Source organism: Ornithorhynchus anatinus, chromosome 16, assembly GCF_004115215.2.
Source record: "Ornithorhynchus anatinus isolate Pmale09 chromosome 16, mOrnAna1.pri.v4, whole genome shotgun sequence".
Lineage (NCBI taxonomy): Eukaryota > Metazoa > Chordata > Mammalia > Monotremata > Ornithorhynchidae > Ornithorhynchus > Ornithorhynchus anatinus.
Genome location: NC_041743.1, coordinates 34,440,406 through 34,458,986, shown reverse-complemented (window position 1 = coordinate 34,458,986; position 18,581 = coordinate 34,440,406). Strand labels below are relative to the sequence as shown.

General features: G+C 43.4%; 1 protein-coding gene across 1 annotated transcript in view; it reads left to right on the top strand.

Moving 5' to 3' along the window:
- CNNM2 (cyclin and CBS domain divalent metal cation transport mediator 2) overlaps window positions 1–18,581 on the top strand; it is a 120,453-nt gene that overhangs the window by 84,977 nt on the left and 16,895 nt on the right. The window contains exons 4-7 of the mRNA XM_029080275.1: window positions 1,009–1,152; window positions 10,431–10,568; window positions 12,661–12,830; window positions 17,469–17,562. Coding sequence (XP_028936108.1) covers window positions 1,009–1,152; window positions 10,431–10,568; window positions 12,661–12,830; window positions 17,469–17,562 — 546 coding nt within the window. The remainder of the gene's footprint in view (window positions 1–1,008; window positions 1,153–10,430; window positions 10,569–12,660; window positions 12,831–17,468; window positions 17,563–18,581) is intronic.

Sequence of the window (18,581 nt, the reverse complement as noted above, 5' to 3'; positions counted from 1 at the left end):
AGCTGGGAATAGCAAAAGAATTCAACTTTCGATAGACAGCATTCACCAAGAATTTTTTAACTGCTTATGTTGGGTCCCTGGGAAAACAGATGTGAAAAATTTACCGCACTGAATTGACTTGACCTGATGCAATGTTTATATCAAGTGTTGATAAGTTTCCCTCCCTAGTCTAATTTGTTCAAAATATTTTCATTCTTTGAGCATGAAGTGGGTCTGGGATGGAAATTGTTCAGATGCCTGTTAGTCTAATAATCTGAACTTCTAAGCTTCCAGACATTAATGTCTGTAAAGGGGCTTAAGCCAAAAAAGCCCAACTATTTTGGTAATGTCTAAGGGATGCTAAGAGACAAATTTGGGAGATCAAGGTTGAGAAGAGTACAGGCAGCAAAAAGAATGAAACCTGTATTATCCAGCCTAATTTCATTTACAGTGAGATCAACCAGTCTTGGGTTTTTGAAAGAATTTTTAAGTTGGTGGAGGGTGGAACTCACTGAACCTATAGTTTTATTACACATATGAAGGGAAAGAAACTTTTTTCCCTTGATAAAATAAAATAGCTGTAAAACTAACCAGTGCCATGTTTCAGAGATGTGTTCTATTATGCTCTATGGGAAGATGCCAGTAAGATGTTTGGGAATATTTAAGGAGCTGGATTTACCAAACTGGTAGAAGAATCGGTGGCAAAACAGAGAATTTTTGTTCATCTAGTCTATTGAGAGGCATGAGTGACACAGTCTAACCCACTGAGAGAGAGAGACAACTTGTATGAAATGGTCACTTCTGAAGAAGATGGCGGTTGACCTCTTTGTCTCTGTATAGACAGATTGCACAGATGTTTGGATTTGAGACCACCCATTCCACTTCAGAATGCCTCTACTTTCTTGTACTGATAATGTGGTACATGTTTCATTATAAAAATATTTTCTAAAAAGATGAATATCTCTGATAAAGGGTAAATATAAGGTAGTTTCCTTTTTTAAAACTGTATTACTTTTTCTTTTTTTGAAGGTAAATCTCACCTGGCTATAGTGCAGCGGGTAAACAATGAGGGAGAAGGGGATCCATTTTATGAAGTTCTGGGAATCGTCACTCTAGAAGATGTGATTGAAGAAATCATCAAGTCAGAGATACTAGATGAAACAGATCTGTACAGTGAGTAGAATATTTTCCTTACTAATGACTACCACTAGAATTGCTCTTTCAGCTCTTCAGTTTCCAGATTGCTTTATTTCTCCATTCCACAGTCTGTAAAATGTAACCTTAGACTGTCCAAAAACAACTCTTAACCACTCCATGTCAGAAGAAAAATTCCACTGGTATATCAGTCGATTAATAGTATTTATTGAAGGCTTTCTGTTTGCAGAGCACTGTATTATGCGCTTGGTAGAGTGAAATATAACAGAGTTGGGAGACATGTTCCCTGCCCACAGTGCGCATACGGTCTCCTTTTGCCTGGTTGTTAAAGTCCTCGATGATCTGATGGTGCCTTTTTGAAGGTGGATCAGATATGGTCGATTGATGTGGAAGTTAATTCTCGTTACCCCCATCCCAGGCAATTTCTGCAGTAGCATAATGGCTACTCCAAGATCCTGCTCTCCATGATCTGGACCTGAATAACACCAAGAAACTACCTTGTCGTAGCCAAAACAGTTTGCTTGATATCACCAAAGTGGATTGAGTATTGTTGCCATCAACAAGTATTTGAGTGCCCAGAGAGTGCAAATAGTAACTAATAATATTAAGCACAAGCACTGTACTAAGCACTGGGGTGGTTACAAAATAATTGAGTTGAACATAGTCCCTGTCCCACATGGAGGGGACAGTCTAAGTAGGAGGGAGTAATCAGTCAATTGTATTTGATAGGATTTAATCCCCATTTTCCAGATGAAGAATCTGAGACCCAGAGGAAGTGAGTTGACTTGCTCAAGGTCACACAGCAGGCAAGTGGCAGAACCAAATTAGAACCCAAGTACTCTAGCTCCCAGGCCCGTGCTCTTTCACTGGCCACCCTACTTCCCAAGCAAAGCACTGAACTAGGCACTTAAATCCATTAGGACTGGACAAAAGGAGTCCAAATTAAATTTTCATTTTGCACCTCCAGGAAGGTTTTCATTCAACTATTTTTTAACCTCCAGGTCAGTCTCTACTATATCTATTCTGGTCCCCCAAGCGCCTCCTTGGTAGGAATCACATCTCCCAACTCTTTTGTATTGTTCTTCCCCAAATGCTTAGCACCATTCTCTGCACATGGTAAATGCTTGGTAAATGCCATTGATTGAGTGAGCTATTCACCATCTCATGGTGAGAAGAGAGAGCTTTGATTGGAAAATGATAGTCTAATAGTCTGTCCTGAAGGAATCTCTGGGATCCGCATTCCCACTTCTTCAAAAGTTCCCCAAAAATTAAAAAAAACTGGTTAAGGTTAGAGTTGCCGTTGTTTTTTATTCTTTTATTTCAGCGAGTTATTGCATATGACTTTTCATCACCTTAAAAATGACCACCTCTTTGAGTTGCTTACTTAAAAAAAACACCCAGTTTGCACACTTAAGTAATTTCATGAAATAAAGCGTGTTAAGCGAAAGAACACTAAGGAAAGTATAGTTTGCCACAGGAAATAATGTAAAGGGCATTAATGTGTTCCCCAAATATAAAATGATTAAAAAGCACAATATAATTAACATAATAATAATGATGGCATTTGTTAAGTGCTTCCTATGTGCATAGCACTGTTCTAAGGACTAGAGCACTGTTCTTAGTGCTGGTACTTGGCTTAGTGGAAAGAGCACGGGCTTGGGAGTCAGAGGTCAAGGGTTCTAACCCCACCTCTGCCACTTGTCAGCCGTGTGACCTTGGGCAAGTCACTTAACTTCTCTGTGCCTCAGTTACCTCATCTGTAAAATGCGGAGTAAGACTACGAGCCCCACTTGGGGCAACCTGAGAACCTGTATCTACTCCAGTGCTTCAAACAGTGCTTGGCACATATTAAGTGCTTAACAAATACCATCATTATTATTATTATCATCAAATAGCAATATGCCATTAAAATATAATTTTAGATATTTAATTGTTAATATATGTAGAAATTGACCTCCCCCAAAGCTTTGCCCACATAATTTGACGCTCACCTGTCTAGGTACTTTTGAACATAGAATTTAACTGCCAAACTTAAATTCTAATGCTGTTTGCTTAAATTCTGATCTTTTTTGCAAGGTGTTTGTCACATCTAACCGTGCTCTACAAGCCACTTGGTTGCTGCGAGCAGGTTATATAGTCACGTTGCTTTTCTAAAGAAAGCTACTATTATTTGAGATCTGCTTTGAGCTCATGATGTACTATGCTGTATTTACTTGAAAGGTAACAAAGGTTCAGTGCTAAGCACAGCAGCCCTCTAGAGCACATACGTGGCGATAACTGAGAGTATCAGACTGCCAGCTTTCAGCTCCTTGTGGGCAGGGAATGGCTCTACCAACTCTGTTGTATGGTGCTCTCCCAATCACCTAGTACAGTCTCTGCACACAGGAAGAGCTCAATAAACTCCACTGCTGGATCGATTTAAAATTCAATAATGCTGCCATGAAAAGCACTCATTTTGAACTGCTGTGATCCAACAGGACTGCCTAAACACTTCCCTTCCCCTACCTTCTAGCTATTAGCCCATCTCTGTTGAAAATGCAGTAATGGCACCTATTCAGCATCGATGATAGGACAAAGTGCCTTTTTGTTGAATAGAATGTGAAAGGTAGCACTTTGGAAATGAAGTACTGCATTTAAGTAGGCACACACCCAACTCAAAATCAAAATAAAACTCTTTGTTAGTACATATTTATAGTAATATTTGTTCATGTAAAATATTGTGCTTTTTCAATCACTGATTTTTAATATTTCTGTATTGTTTTACTTAATGTTTTGAATCTTGGGTACGTACTGATCAACTGTACGTGATTTTTCCTTTGGGGAAAATATAGTCCATTTAGCAATCAATAGTATTTATTGAGCGCTTATTGTGTTCAGAGTGCTGCACTAAGTGCTTGGGAAAGTATAATTAGAAGGAGTAGTCATGATCCCTGTTTTCAAGGAGCATTCAATCTAGTCAGACATTAATAACACTCTATTTTAATGGATTCCATTAGGAGCACTAACTGGGATATAAAAGATTAGATTAATTCAGGTTGTGTTAGGACTTTTCAGATAGTGAAGATAGCTCATATTTACATTCTTTTAATCTTGCCTCATTCAATTGCTCACTTCATTTTAAGTAAAGTATATATAAATATCTGTACTTCATGTATTCTTACTCACTGACATGTGTTTCAGGTACATTTGCTCTCTTTTGATAGAGAAGTTTAGGATCTGACTCATTCAGGTGACATAGATGAGGGAAGTTACTTGGAAATTGAGCCTTTGTCTGAACCCAGTTTTTCTTTTTTTTTTTGCTTCCCCCCACCCCCAATTTGGATTAAAAAAACCCAACGTGAAAATCCCAAGAAGAGACAGTCATGCAAACTTAAATCAAAACTCCATGAAATGGCTTTCATTCATCAATGCATAAGAGTTAAGACTGCCTCAATTAAAAGAGATTTGGAACAAGGTACTCCTTGTTGGGGGTTGGGAGAGGAGTAGGGAACAGCCATAGGTTTTAGCTCAAATTAAAAACAAAAATTAGCTAACTGGAGAGCCAATTATTTAATAGAATATGACCCAGATGAGAATGACAAATTCCTAATTCTGGCCTTAGTTTATAGAAGCAGCATGTGTAATGGATAGAGCTCAGGCCTGGGAGTCAGCTGTGTGAACTTAGGCAAGTCACTTCACTTTTCTGTGCCTCAGTTACCTTATATGTGAAATGGGGATTGAGATTATGAGACCCATGGTGGGACAGGGGCTCTGCCCAACCTGATTTGCTTGTATCCACCCCAGCACTTAGTACAGTGGTTGGCGCACAGTAAATGCTTAACGAGTACCGTGATTATTATTATTATTACTTATTGTTTTGCTTTATTTGTATCACTTAATCATAGTCATATTGATAAAAATGAGTTAATATAATCTCCTACAGTCTTTGGCTCTTCCCCCCACCCCTGCTCCACCAGTTAGTTACCTAGTTGCTGTCCTTGAAGATTGGGGGCCATCTCGGGGCAGATGACTCTTTCCTGACCTTCTGCTACTATCCTGCATTGAAATGAGCAGTCAACACCTAGAGCCCTGGGATTTGGAATGTAGAATATCACAAAATCCAGAGAAATCATGCTTGCCTTTCCAACGAAAAATAGTAGAGAATGGTTGTAGGGTGGTTGTAGATTTACTGTGAATTTTAAAATCATTATTTTTTAATTTGGAGGGGAATTTGGTGGGGTGGGAGGGAAAAAACCTCACTGCATGTAAGTTTTGTGTATATAACTAGAGAACAGAGAAGCAGCGTGGCTCAGTGGAAAGAGCCCGGGCTTTGGAGTCAGAGGTCATGAGTTCAAATCCCGGCTCTGCCACTTGCCAGCTGTGTGACTGTGGGCAAGTCGCTTCACTTCTCTGTGCCTCAGTTACCTCATCTGTAAAATGGGGATGAAGTCTGTGAGCCCCACGTGGGACAACCTCATTCCCCTGTGTCTACCCCAGCGCTTAGAACAGTGCTCTGCACATAGTAAGCGCTTAACAACTACCATCATCATAACTATCGTAAGATTCTGCCACCATTTCTGAAAATTCATAATCAGAAACTTTCTCTCTTTTCCTTCCTTATACCGACTGTAGGGAAGCCATACTGTAACAAAACAAAAATTTACTGTCACAAAATTCTGTTACCTAGGCTGGATTAACAGTAGAGAGGAGGAAAATAGAAAAGATAATAGAATGGGGAAATGAAAGATTAATCAGGAAAGGCTTCTTGGAGGACATAAGATTTTAGAAAAGCTTTAAAGATGGGGGGGGGAAGCAGTGGCCTGCCGTATGTGAAGGGGAAGCCAGAAGGGAGGATACAAACAAGAGGCAGGCAATGAGATAGATGAAAACAAGGCACAGTGAGTAGGTTGGCTCAGGAGGAGCTCAACGTATGAGCTGGGGCGAATGGGAGAGGATTGAGGAGAAGTAGTGGTGGGGAAAGACTGATTTATGCTTTAAAGCTAGTGGTCAGGAGATTCTGCCTGGTGTGGAGAGGGATGGGCAGCCGTTGGAGTTGCGAGAAGCAGATCAGCATTATTCGTGTCAAGAAAGAAAAGGCTATTTTTGAGCAAATTGTTTTGGAGGATAGTGAAACCTGAAGGTGAAAGAAAAAACAGTCAGAGGAAGCTTCACTTGAGTATATGTAATATGTTAGCTGTGACTTGTGGTGGAGTTAATCCATTATTAGAAATCAGTTGATCTATATTAGAATGAGATACGCCCCTTATTCTGCCTTTTCTCTTCTTCCATAATGAAGTAGTCTTCTGAAACAAACTTGGTAATTCCTTTATATAGCAGGCAAAGCCAAGCCTCGTGAACTGAAGGGACTCAAACTAAAAGCATATGTGGCAAAGAGCTTTAAACTCTAAGGTCCTTATGTGCAGGGAGTATGTCCATCAACTGATAATAATAATAACAATGATAATAATTGTGGCATTTATTAAGCACTTACTATGTGCCAGGTACTTTTCTAAGCACTGGGGCAGATAGAAACAAATCTGTCTCACATGGGGCTCATAATCTTAATTCCCATTTTACAGCTAAGGTAACTGAGGCACAGAGAAGTGAACTGACTTCCCCAAGGTCACACAGCAGACAAGTGGCAGAGTTGGGATTAGGACCCAGGTGTATCTGACTCCCAGGTCTGTGCTTTATCCACTAGGACATGTTTTTCCTCTCCCGGGTGCTTAGTACAATGCTGTGCACGCGTGAACACTCAGTAAATGCCATCGTTTGCTTGATTGAGGACCGCAGACCAAAAAAAAAGTTCCTTAATCCAGAAAGGTGAATAGGCTTTCTAGTAAGAAAGGAGAGAAGAAAGAACAGTGAGAAAAGGAGTTTGGTAGGGGAAGAGGGGAACAGGTGTTCTTGAAGGGGAAAGAGTAAGGATAAAGCCCATCAAAGGCATGTAGTGAGCATTTACTGTGTGCAGAGCACTGGACTAAGCATTGGGGAGAGTGTAATGCAGCAGAGTTGGTAGACCTCTTCCCTGCCCACAATGAGCTTACAGTCTAGAAGCCAGTGACAGGCCTGCACCTCTTCCCTCCCCTGCCTGGGCCCGTTTGAGCTGACAGGCCTCAAACAGTGACAAGCTCTCTGCAGCCCAACACGGGTGAAAAGCTGGCCACAAGTCCCATTTCACCAAGATTTTCACCACAAGAGAACCTCAGCAATTGAGGAACTGCTGGGGCCTTGCAAGCTGCAGTTTGGCACTCCTGCTCTACACTGTCCTCCTGATAATACACACTAGTTTTCCTAGAAAGAGGAAAGTTTTAGAATGGATTTCCCCACATATACTCATTAATTCTTTCAGTCAAGTTTGAGTGCTTACTGTTTGCAGAGCACTGTACTAAGCACTTGGGAGAGTACAATACAACAATAAACAGACACATTCCCTGCCCACAAGAAGCTGTTTCTCTAAATAGCATCCAAGTAATATGATCCTTTAACAAAGTCAAAGGAAGCTTATAGTTCCAAAGACATTCATCGCGTGTGGCAGAAATGTGAATTTTTGGTCATAGCTGCTAGTGTCCAGGAATAGTCTTATGATGTATCTTTGAAGACACTGTAATGGAGATGAGAATCAAGTCTACTCCTGTGGGATGGGGGTGGGGCATCTGTGGAACAGGGCCAGAAAAAGAGGGTGGGGTGAGAGGGCGGGGGTGTAGGGGAGGAGTAGCAAAAGAAAGAAGAGAAGCAAAGGAGAGTCGAAGTGGAAAATGAGTGGAGGAAAAGGGCGAAGGAAGAAGGGTGATAAAAGAAGTGGGAAAAGGTCAAAGAGTGACAAAGAGGTAGCAAGACTGAGTGTAAAGAGCACAGGATTGGGAATTGGGAGACTCAGATGCCAATGCCATTTGTGTTGCTTGCCTATCGGTGATCTTGGGCAAGTCATTTACCTTTGCTGAGCCTCAGTTTCCTCATTCGTACAGCAGGGGCAAAATCTCTCTTTCCCTCCCCCCTACGTGTTTGTTTTGTTTTATAGTACTTGTTGAGTACTTATTAAGTGTCTAACACTGTTCTAAGCACTGGAGTAGGTACAAATCAGTTGAGGTCGGACATAGCCCCTGTCCTGCATGGGGCTCACAGACTTAGATAACAAGGCGAACAGGTATTGAATCCCCATTTTACAGTTGAGGAAGCTGAGGCACAGAGAACTTGACTTGCCCAAGGTCCCACAGCAAGCAGTTGGCAGAGCCACGATTAGAATCCAGGTCCTCTGGCTCCCAGGCCCGTGCTCTTTCAACTAAGCCACGCTACTGCTACCATGAGGCTCAGAGCCTGCACCCACTCTGATTCCCTTGGGTTCACCTCAACGCTTAGCACAGTGTTTGGCACATAGTTGTCTGTGCCTCAGTTACCTCATCTGTAAAATAGGGATTAAGCCTGTGAACCTACTCCAGCGCTTAGTATAGTGCCTGGCACATACTAAGGATTACACAAATACCCCAAAAATATCATAATAAATACCATTAACTTAAGAGAAGACAGTATTCATCTGCTGCCTCTTTTACCTAGTGGTGGCAAGGCCCAGTGCAGACTAGGGTTACCGAGGCCCCTGCCAGGACTTCTGCCTGGGTTATGGCAGTGCAGCTAGTGGCAACCTTGATTAAACTGGTCTGGTTGCTGTCTGGGCTGCTGGGCCAAAGTGGTGGAGGCCCAACCCAGAACAGAACTGATCACCCAGGGCCACCGTCATCGTGACCTGGGCAGAAGCTTTGGCGGCTCCAAAAGTTTCTTTTCCCCGTACCGGCCCCTGCTGGAGCCATGAGTGGATGGGAATTTCTGGCATGGCCGGAAATACGTAGTCTCGGCTACTTGGAGAGTGCTCAAGCAGGTTTGACCCCAAAAAGAGGTCACTGTGGCCACTAAAGTGATCATGACAGGCACAGCTGTAGTTGTTAGTGAAGAAGGAGAGGAAGAGGAGAAACCCAGAGCCAGCCTTGTCTGCCTCCTTCCTTCTTCCTCTCCTTATCACTATCGTTTGTTGTGAATGTGTACACAGCACATTGCAACTGTTACATTATTGTGTTATACTTGCCTAAACGCTTAGTACAGTACCCTGCGTACGGTAAGCACTCAGTAAATACAGTTGTTCGATTTGTCAAGAGTCCCCCCACCCCCTGTGTTGTAAGCAGAGCCCTAATTGGTCAGACTTATCCATTTGGTTTCGAGAATACCTCAAGGCAGGAAGTCTCTACTTACTGTGTTTGCATGTCCTAAATCCTAATTCTCTGAGTTGAAACATTTCTGTGTACGCATATGAGTGTTTATTATGCGGCAGAGAATGAAAAATCGTATTTTTCTCCTAATAGCTATAACTAGCCCGAGGGGGTTCCAAAATGAATAAATCATGGGAACAATGTTAAGTAGTTCATTTCTGTGTTGTTTACAACTTTATTACCCAAGTTTGCTTATTGGTGCCAGAGGTAAATTTACTACAGAAGCAGCGTGGCTGGAGAAGCAGCGTGGCTCAGTGGAAAGAGCACGGGCTTTGGAGTCAGAGGTCATGAGTTCAAGTCCCAGCTCTGCCACTTGTCAGCTGTGTGACTGTGGGCAAGTCACAACTTCTCTGTGCCTCAGTTACCTCATCTGTAAAATGGGGATTAAGACTGTGAGCCCCACGTGGGACATCCTGATTCCCCTGTGTCTACCCCAGCGCTTAGAACAGTGCTCGGCACATAGTAAGCGCTTAACAAATACCAACATTACAGGGATTTCCATAAATGGTCTGTTAAAATAGATGAATGGCCAAATAGAGCTTTGTATTTAATTGGGGGTTGGAGTACAGTGATGATGTAATAAAGGTACAAGAACTGAGAGAGGAATTTTGTTGCCTTTCCCTTCCCCTTCGTTATTAGCTTTTTTCAACATAGGCTCACTTGTGAAAACTCATGAAAAAAAGAAGCAGCCTGGCCTAGTGGATAGCGCACACGCCTGAGAGTCTAAAGGACTTGGGTTCTAATACTGGCTCTGCCACTTGTCTGTTTTGTGACCTTGGGCAAGTCGCTCAACTTCTCTGCACCCCAGTTACCTCATCCGTAAAATGGGAATGAAGACTGTGATCTCCATGTGGGACATGGACCATGTCCATCCTGATTAGCTTGTATCTACTCCAGCGCTTTGTACAGTGCCTGGCACGAGTAAGCACTTAACAAATACCATTAAAAAAAACCAAAATCAAAATGCTACTTAAAAAAAAAACAACAATCCAAAACACCTTAACCTAATGAGATTAAACTTTCTCCCCACCTTATTTTTTCCCCATCCCTTCTCCTTAGCCGATAATAGGACTAAAAAGAAAGTAGCCCATCGGGAGAGGAAACAAGATTTTTCTGCCTTCAAGCAGACAGACAGCGAGATGAAGGTTAAAATATCACCACAGCTTCTCCTGGCAATGCACCGTTTCCTAGCAACAGGCAAGTGCGGCTTATCACAGTTTGAAATCACGAACAACTCAGCAACCTGTTTCTCAGTGGACATTGACAGGGGTGGGTTGGGGGCGGAGGTTGGGAAATGGGGTGACAAATAATGCCACTTTTGTGTTTGTTTTGTTTTTTTCTTTTTAAATTCTCTCCTCTCCTATGTTCAGTGTCGGCATGAACCCTCTGAGACATATACCAGGGGTGGACCAGTAACTTTAAATTGGTCTGAAAGGTAAGGATGAATGTTAGTGCCACACTGCATGTGTATGGTATGTGAGGTTAAAGTGCTAGCGAATACGCCCCTCCTAGAACAGACCCGTGGAAGCGGGGGACGAAGTAATGAGAAATGAGTATCAACCGGTCTGGGAAAGCAGACCGTTGACTAATGAATCTCCTGTCTGTCAGCTTGTCTGAGAAGAGCTTTTGGAACTCGGCGGTAAAGTAACATTGTTCCCAGGTGCCTTACTGACTCACAGAGAAGAGGGCGGTTGCTTCCAGTGAATTCTCAGTAGGTGATTAGAGCTCATGCTTATCCTGTGAGTGATCGTCCTCCCAGGGCCCAAGCCCGAAAGCACTTCAAGGTCAGAAGGAAGCTGGAACCAGTTTCAGCGGTGGTTGGTTTCAAAATGAACAATTTGACTCATTTGAATTCTAGTGCCAACGGGACTCTCAAAGATTTTAAATTTGACTTCTTTCGAGCTTTTTGCAGTCGGTCGGGTGATTTGGGTTCATTTCCAATAGGCACGTGTCTGCGTGACCCGAGCCCCTGAAAGAGCTGGCACCGACAGTCGGCAAAGAGTCGAAGAACTAAATCATCCTTCTTACTTCCACAAGTGATTCATTTTAGATGAAGGATGAACTAGTTGGGAAAGGGGAGTGCTGAGGAAATCCTGAACTGTCCCGTGGCTAACTAGAAGACTTCCATCTCCAGTATGGTCAATACAGCGCCTTTCAACAGTTGATACGTTTACTTTAAAACCAAGAATGTGGAAAGAAAGAAGTGGTAATGGGCTTTACATTTTCAACCTCAAAATGGTCTTGCTTACTCTTTTTTTGGTCTATAAAACAAACACAACCCAAAAAACAAAACCCAAACTTCTTTGACTAACATCTATTTTTCCCTTTGCTGATTCTTACAACAGTTCGTTGTCATCTAGGAATCGATTTTTAAGCGGCCACAGAGTCCTATTTGAGTGCAGTTCTAATAGGACAATTGTGCGGTTCATTTTGTTAAATTGAGAAGGAGCGTGGCCTAGTGGAGAGAACTCAGTCCTGGGAGTCAGAGGACCTGGGTTCTAATTCTGGCTCTGCCAACTGGTCTGCTGTGTGACCTTGGGCAAGTCACTTCACTTCTTTGCGCCTCAATTACCTCATCTGTAAAATGGGGATGAAGACTGTGAGCCCCATGTGGGACGTGGACTGTGTCCAACCTGACTAGCTTGTATCTACCCCAGCACTTAGTAGAGTGCCTGGCATATAGTAAGCATGTCACAAATACCATTAAAAAAAATTCACAGTTTTCCAGCTATCAAATTTTTCTGGTATGAAAACAAGGCATCTAAAGTGCATATCGGAATTTAGCCTTAACTTCGTTTTCATATGAATCTATGAGCTTTCATTTGTAGTTACCATTAGGAAAAATATTGACTCGTGAAAATGTGGTTCCAAGTTACATTCGTGTATCGGAGGCATTAATCCCATATTGATCTATGACTCTTCCCATGCTTCTCTGTTTGGACCATTACCAGCAGCCTGGCCTATGGCTGATTGGGGGGACGGGCTGGGGGGCAGCTATCAGGGAGCCTGGCGTTATCTCCTCTAAGTAATCAGGTAATTTGGGAAACTGGAAATTGCCTTTCTGATCCAGGTTGGGAAGAAAGAATGAAATGGAAACTAATGCGAGAATTCAGTATTTTCTGATTCTCTCAGGTGATCTGCCCCAGTGGACCACCAGGCAGGCAGAAATGGTGTTGGAAGACAATGTATCATTTGCATCCATGTATCTTTCTTATCCAAGCCTTTCAGCCTTCACTTCACTTTTGCCCATCATGTGAAGTGTAATGTCGAGTTGTGTTTGTGTCTGTAGAAGTAGAAGCATTTAGCCCATCCCAGATGTCCGAGAAGATCCTTCTAAGGCTGCTAAAGCATCCCAATGTCATCCAGGAGCTCAAGTATGATGAGAAGAACAAGAAAGCCCCAGAGTACTACCTCTACCAGCGAAACAAACCTGTAGACTACTTCGTTCTCATTTTGCAGGTCAGCTGAATTGTTTATTTATAAGATCTTCATTTCTCATTTAATATTCCTCTCTGCTCCGCTACGCCCTGCTCCCTTGCATAATCCTGCTTAGGAAATCTTTTCTGTGTGTGGACCCAGAGTCACATGCTTTTCGATTCAGAAAGTCAAAATGATCCATTTCCCACTTCTTAAAATAGTAGAAATTAGAGAAATGGAATCTCTTTGAAATCAATTATTATTATTGTTATGCACTTTACTATGTGTCAGGAACTGTTCTAAGCCTTGAGGTAGTCACAAGTTAATCAGGTCCGACGCAGTCTCTGTCCCAGGTCCGACGCAGTCTCTGTCCCATATGGGGCTCACAGTCTCCATAGAAGGGAGAACAGGAATTGAATTTCCACTTCTCTGTACCTCGGTATCCTCATAAGTAAAGTGACTTGCACAAGGTCACACAGCAGTCACAGTGGCGGAGCCGAGATTAGAACCCCGGTTAGATTAGACTTCCAGGCCCGTGCTCTTTCTAGTAGGTCACGCTGCTTCTCTTTCAAAACTTCAAAACTTCTGTGTCAGGCAGATGAGGAACTAGAAGTATCAGTATGAGAAGTGCAGATATTTTTTGGATAAATTAACTAGTTCCTAGAAAAACTAGACCCAGAATTCTCAAGGAGCACAATATGCTGAACTTTATCCCAACAGTGAACAGTGAATTCTGAGAAGTGATGGGTCCTGATGTAGAAAGAATTATCTGAACTGGTCAGCATTAGTAATATTTAAAGTAGTTCTTCAGTGGGGTGGAAAGGAAGCCATCCTTTATGAAATTGAGAAAACTTGGAAAAATCCATAAATAGTATAAACAGAAAATTGGGTGAGCCCAAAAGGAATTTTTGAAGAGCAGTTTGCAAGGGACAGTAAAGCTAAGAATAATGAAAGATTATTAAAGAAACTGGGGAGGGAGTAAGCAGGGCTATTGGATGATTTGGGTTGTAATGGCTATGCCATTGTTTAAGGTCACTCGGGATGAAAAGGATATGATCAAAAGGCTTGGCAAACCTTAGGTTTAGCATTTTCTGAAGATAATTTAGGGACATTCCCATGTACTGAAATTGTTTCTCAAAGGAAAATAACCCAACTACAATAACCATGCTTCTCAAATAAAATTAAAGCCGAGCATGCAGCTACCCCATAGGGAGTGTGTTACCAGCAGTTTGAAATATAGTCATTTGAAACATAATCACCACCCCAAGGAGCCTCCAGAGATTGCCCCCCAACACCTCCCGGGAGGGCTATCCAGCCTTCTAGTTGGATGCAACATCTTGGCATCCATCATAAGGGTGGTGTCCTGCTGGGGTACCCGTGCCCAAGCGAGGGTGGAAAGAGAGGGCAGTGGAAGCAAGCAACCAATAAATTCTGCATCATCTCGAGGTAGCTTTCCTTGTTGAAAGTGAACTTGGTGGATCGTGGAGTTCTTCCGGACTTGCGAAGCAGCATGGCCTAGTTTATAGAGCACGGGTTCAAGAGGCAGAAGGACTTGGGTTCTAATCTCTGCTCTGCCACTTGTCGGCTTTGTGACCTTGGGCAGGTCACTTCACTTCTTTGGGCCTCAGTTATATCTTCTGTAAAATGGAGATTAAGACTGTGGGATATGAACTGTGTCCAACCTGAATAGCTCAGATCTACCCCTCCAGCACATAATAAGTGATTAACCAACACCAAGAAAAAAAATGTCCCATAAGTGAATGTTGCAAATTTGGACGAGCCTGGGTCACGTCTCAAGCCCTACCTCTCCCCACCAAGGCAAGGGGCCCCTGAATCTGGGCATCACTTCCTAGCTGAGAGAGGGGGTTGTAGAGGGGGAAGGGGAAAGAGAGAGACAGAGACGAGCAGAGCCAGACACACAAGCAAGCAGCAGCTGCATAGGTTGCTTGGGCAGGAGTGGTGTACTGAGTGTGTGAGGTAGGCAGGGGGATATCTGGGAATCAGCAGATTCCTCCTTAAACACACCAGACCACCATTCTCCATCTACTTCAAAGCCTTATTAAATTTACATCTAAGAGGCCTTCTCCGATTAAGCCTTCTTTTCTCTGGCTCCCTCTCCCCTCTGTTTCATCAGTGCACTTGGATCTGTGACCTTTGGGCATTTGATAATCGCCTCAGCCCTGCAGCACTTACGTAAATATCTATAAATTATATTTTGTAAATTATATCAATGTCTATCTCCCCCTCTTAACTGTAAACTCACTGTGGGCAGGGTACATGTTAACCAACTTTATTGTATTGTACTCTTCCAAGTGCTTAGTACAGTGCTCTGCCCTCAGTAGTGCTCAATAGATACAATTGTTGACGATGATAGACCACCCCTGGGTCCGTGTGCAAGAAAGCCTCTCCCTCTAGAAATATTTAGGTGGAAAATCAAAGCAAAACATTGGTGTTCATCTCAGTAGATACCAGAGAGTAGCCATATGGCTCTCATGTTAAACGGGAGTGGTGTGACCTCATCTGTAAAATGGGGATTAAATCCTCCGCCCTCCTGCTAAGACTTTGAGCCCCATGTGGGACAGGTAGCTTGGCCAACCTGATCAGCTTGAATCTACCCGGAACTTAGAAGAGTGTTTGACACATAAGAGATGCTTAACAAGTACCATAATAAGCAGAGAGCCTGCTGAAGGAGTCCTAGGGACCCAGGCCAGATGAGCAAGGCAAGAAAGAATGGAATGTTCATCATCACAGGTCCCACTGCAGAGTTTAGCCTCTGTGCTGTTGAGGATGGTGGCCCTCTGCTAGTTCTGAGCAAGCCATGTCTCCTCATCTCAGAAGGGATGTTGGGTTTAAGATAAAGGCAGAAGCCAAGAGTACAATTTGGAAAGGATAGAATAATAGGGGTGGAATTTATTAAATGCCTCGTAGGTGCTAAGGTAGCTGACAAGCACTGTGCTAAGCACTAGAGTAGATACAAGATAATCAGTTGGGACATAGTCCCTGTCCTGTCTTGGTCTCACAGTCTGAGTGGGGAGAGAACCAGGTAATAATAATAATAACGTTGGTATTTGTTAAGCGCTTACTATATGCAGATACAGGGTAATCAGGTTGTCCCACATGAGGCTCACAGTTAATCCCCATTTTGCAGATGAGGTAACTGAGGCACAGGAAGTTAAGTGACTTGCCCACAGTCACACAGCTGGCAAGTGGCAGAGGCAGGATTTGAACCCATGACCTCTGACTCCCAAGCCTGGACTCTTTCCACTGAGCCACGCTGATGAGGAAACTGAGGCACAAGGAAGTTAATTTGTTCACAGTCACCCAGCAGCCAAGTGGCGGAGCCAGACTCTAGACTTGGGTTCTCCTGACTCCCAGTCCCATGTTCTTTCCAAGTTTTTTCGATCAGTGTGTCCTAATTGAAGGAAGTTCAAGCACCTTCATTGGGGGGGCATTTGTAACAAAGATTAATAAACTTGTGTACAAATTGGGGATGATTAACTTTGGAGGCTTCGTTGGAGTAGGACTTTATTGTTGGCTTCTAAAGCATTGTGGCTACGATATAAAATCCTATCAGAACTGCAAAACTGTAGCAACCACCCCACGCTTCATTAGCCATCTAATCAAGATACGCCTGTAATGGACAAGGAGCTGGAATAGGTCAAAGAAGCACTGAACCAGTTATGGGGCCCAACTTTACTTTTTGTTTTTCTTTCTTTCCTGCATCCTGATTTCTTTTAAGCCTAGTCTTGGTTGTGCTTTGCTTGTGGTGATGTTTTTCTGTCACAGGGGATGGCTAACTGAACTGGACTAAGAACTGTGGCTTTCCCCGAGCTTAGAAAAGAGTAGCCCAACCCCGATTAGCCCCAGCCCCCCTAGTTTTAGTTCCCCTTCTCCCATGCTGTTTGCCCTCTTGCATAAAATGAAAAGTTGACACCCACGTCCACAGGGACTGGAGGGAAAATAAAGAGACGATGCAAGTGTAGAGCTAAACCCTTGAACAGATGAATGAAATTAAGGCAGGAATGATCGTGGACAGAGTTTAGTGATCCTGGTATGTGAAGCAAATGGAACAAAAGAAAAGGGAGTGGGAAAGGTGGCGGGGGGTGGCTTCCCTCAGCTAGGAAAGGTTTTGGGGAGCACGTGGGACTTTTTGAAGAAGCAGGGAAGGGAAACAGGATGTGAAGGGCATGCAGACTTACGCTGATTCCAAGAAGCAGTTCTGTTGCTTAGTGGTATTTAAAGTTCCAACACACAGTGGAAAATTGGGAATTTGATACCTTTTGTAAAGATAGGTAAGATAAGACATGAGTAGGTTTTATGATCTGCCCAAGTTGAACCATAAACCAGTGGGAAGCCCTAGGGAACAGGCCACGAAATGGACCCTCCACTCCTCTCCCGAACATGTGTGGGGATGACGGAACTACCTATATGGCAAATCTTGTTCTCTTTCTCTAATCACTTAACCCCTTCCCTTGTTAAGAGGGAAAATATTAAGTGCCAAGCATTTTGATAATGGGATTTTGGTGGAAATTTCAGGTTCAACGGTTGTGAAGGAAAATACAGCCTGTTGGGGAGGACGAATTTTTACTGAGGAGTTAAGACATCTCCAGGGTAAATGTTGTTCTGAGTGTCCTTGGTTGAAAGCAAAATCCAAGTACTCCTTTATGCTTTTCTCACTAGGGGAAAGTGGAAGTAGAGGCTGGGAAAGAAGGTATGAAGTTTGAAGCTAGTGCTTTTTCATACTATGGGGTGATGGCCCTCACAGCGTCTCCAGGTAAGTTGACTTTTCCTTCCAGTTTTACCGAAAGTGTTTCCCATTCCTCCTCTACATTTGAATCCAGCCGGACGCGAAGGGAACTGGAGAGGGGACACATCTCCGGCAGCAGTGCCCTTCCTTCTCACGTCCACAGTATATAGTTAGGGAACGGCCCACTTCTTGTCTTGTCCGTTAAGTGACTGACTGGATTTTGACCTAAGACTTCCTCGCCTTCCCCCCCACCGCACCCCGCCCCTTTGGGGCTAACTCACTGAACCTGATTAGCTGCCTTGTGCTTGCCAGTCTGTGGATTTTATGCCCAAAATAACCCGGCCCGGAGTAACTGAATCGTTGGGTTAGTCCCTTCCATATTGAGTGGCAGCACTTTGACATTTGATACTACTGGGGAGGGCCGCATTCGCCTGCTGTCTAAACTCGTGTGCTGAAGTGACACCTAGCGGTCGCGAACCAAAAGCTGATTCATTGGGATGGGATGGGAATTCGGAGCCAGGATTTTCTCAGATGGAGGGCCTTAACCGTTCCAAGTCTAGTTCCCTTGGCCAGAGAACACCCCCTCAAACATTCAGTGCCCCAATCACCACCTTTGGGGACAGTTCTAGTGTTGCCTTACTCACAAACCGCCGACGTGTTTCCGGATGTTAGAGGAAAAAGGCAATTTCAACCAACCAGATGGCTACCAGAAGGGTGATGCTTCCCCCGAAATCAAGCCTCCAAACCCTTTTTCACCCACTGCATAATAGGAGGCACTTAAATCCCCCTTTGCGGCCTTCTGTTCTCTTCCCTTTCAACTCATTGCAGTACTAGAGTCAGGCTTCTTTCTGCTCAGAGCCCCCTTTGTCTAGCCCAGTTTTATGGAAGGAGGCTCTGGCTGGGAAGTTGAGGACCTGCCTGCCGCTGCTTAAATGACAATCCTTGTGCGAGCTACTTATCTTGGTTCACTGCATCAGTTTTTCAGTCTGTGAAATGGAGGTAACAAGTTAATCCATTGTGGTGGTGATTTGAGGAGAAAATGAAAT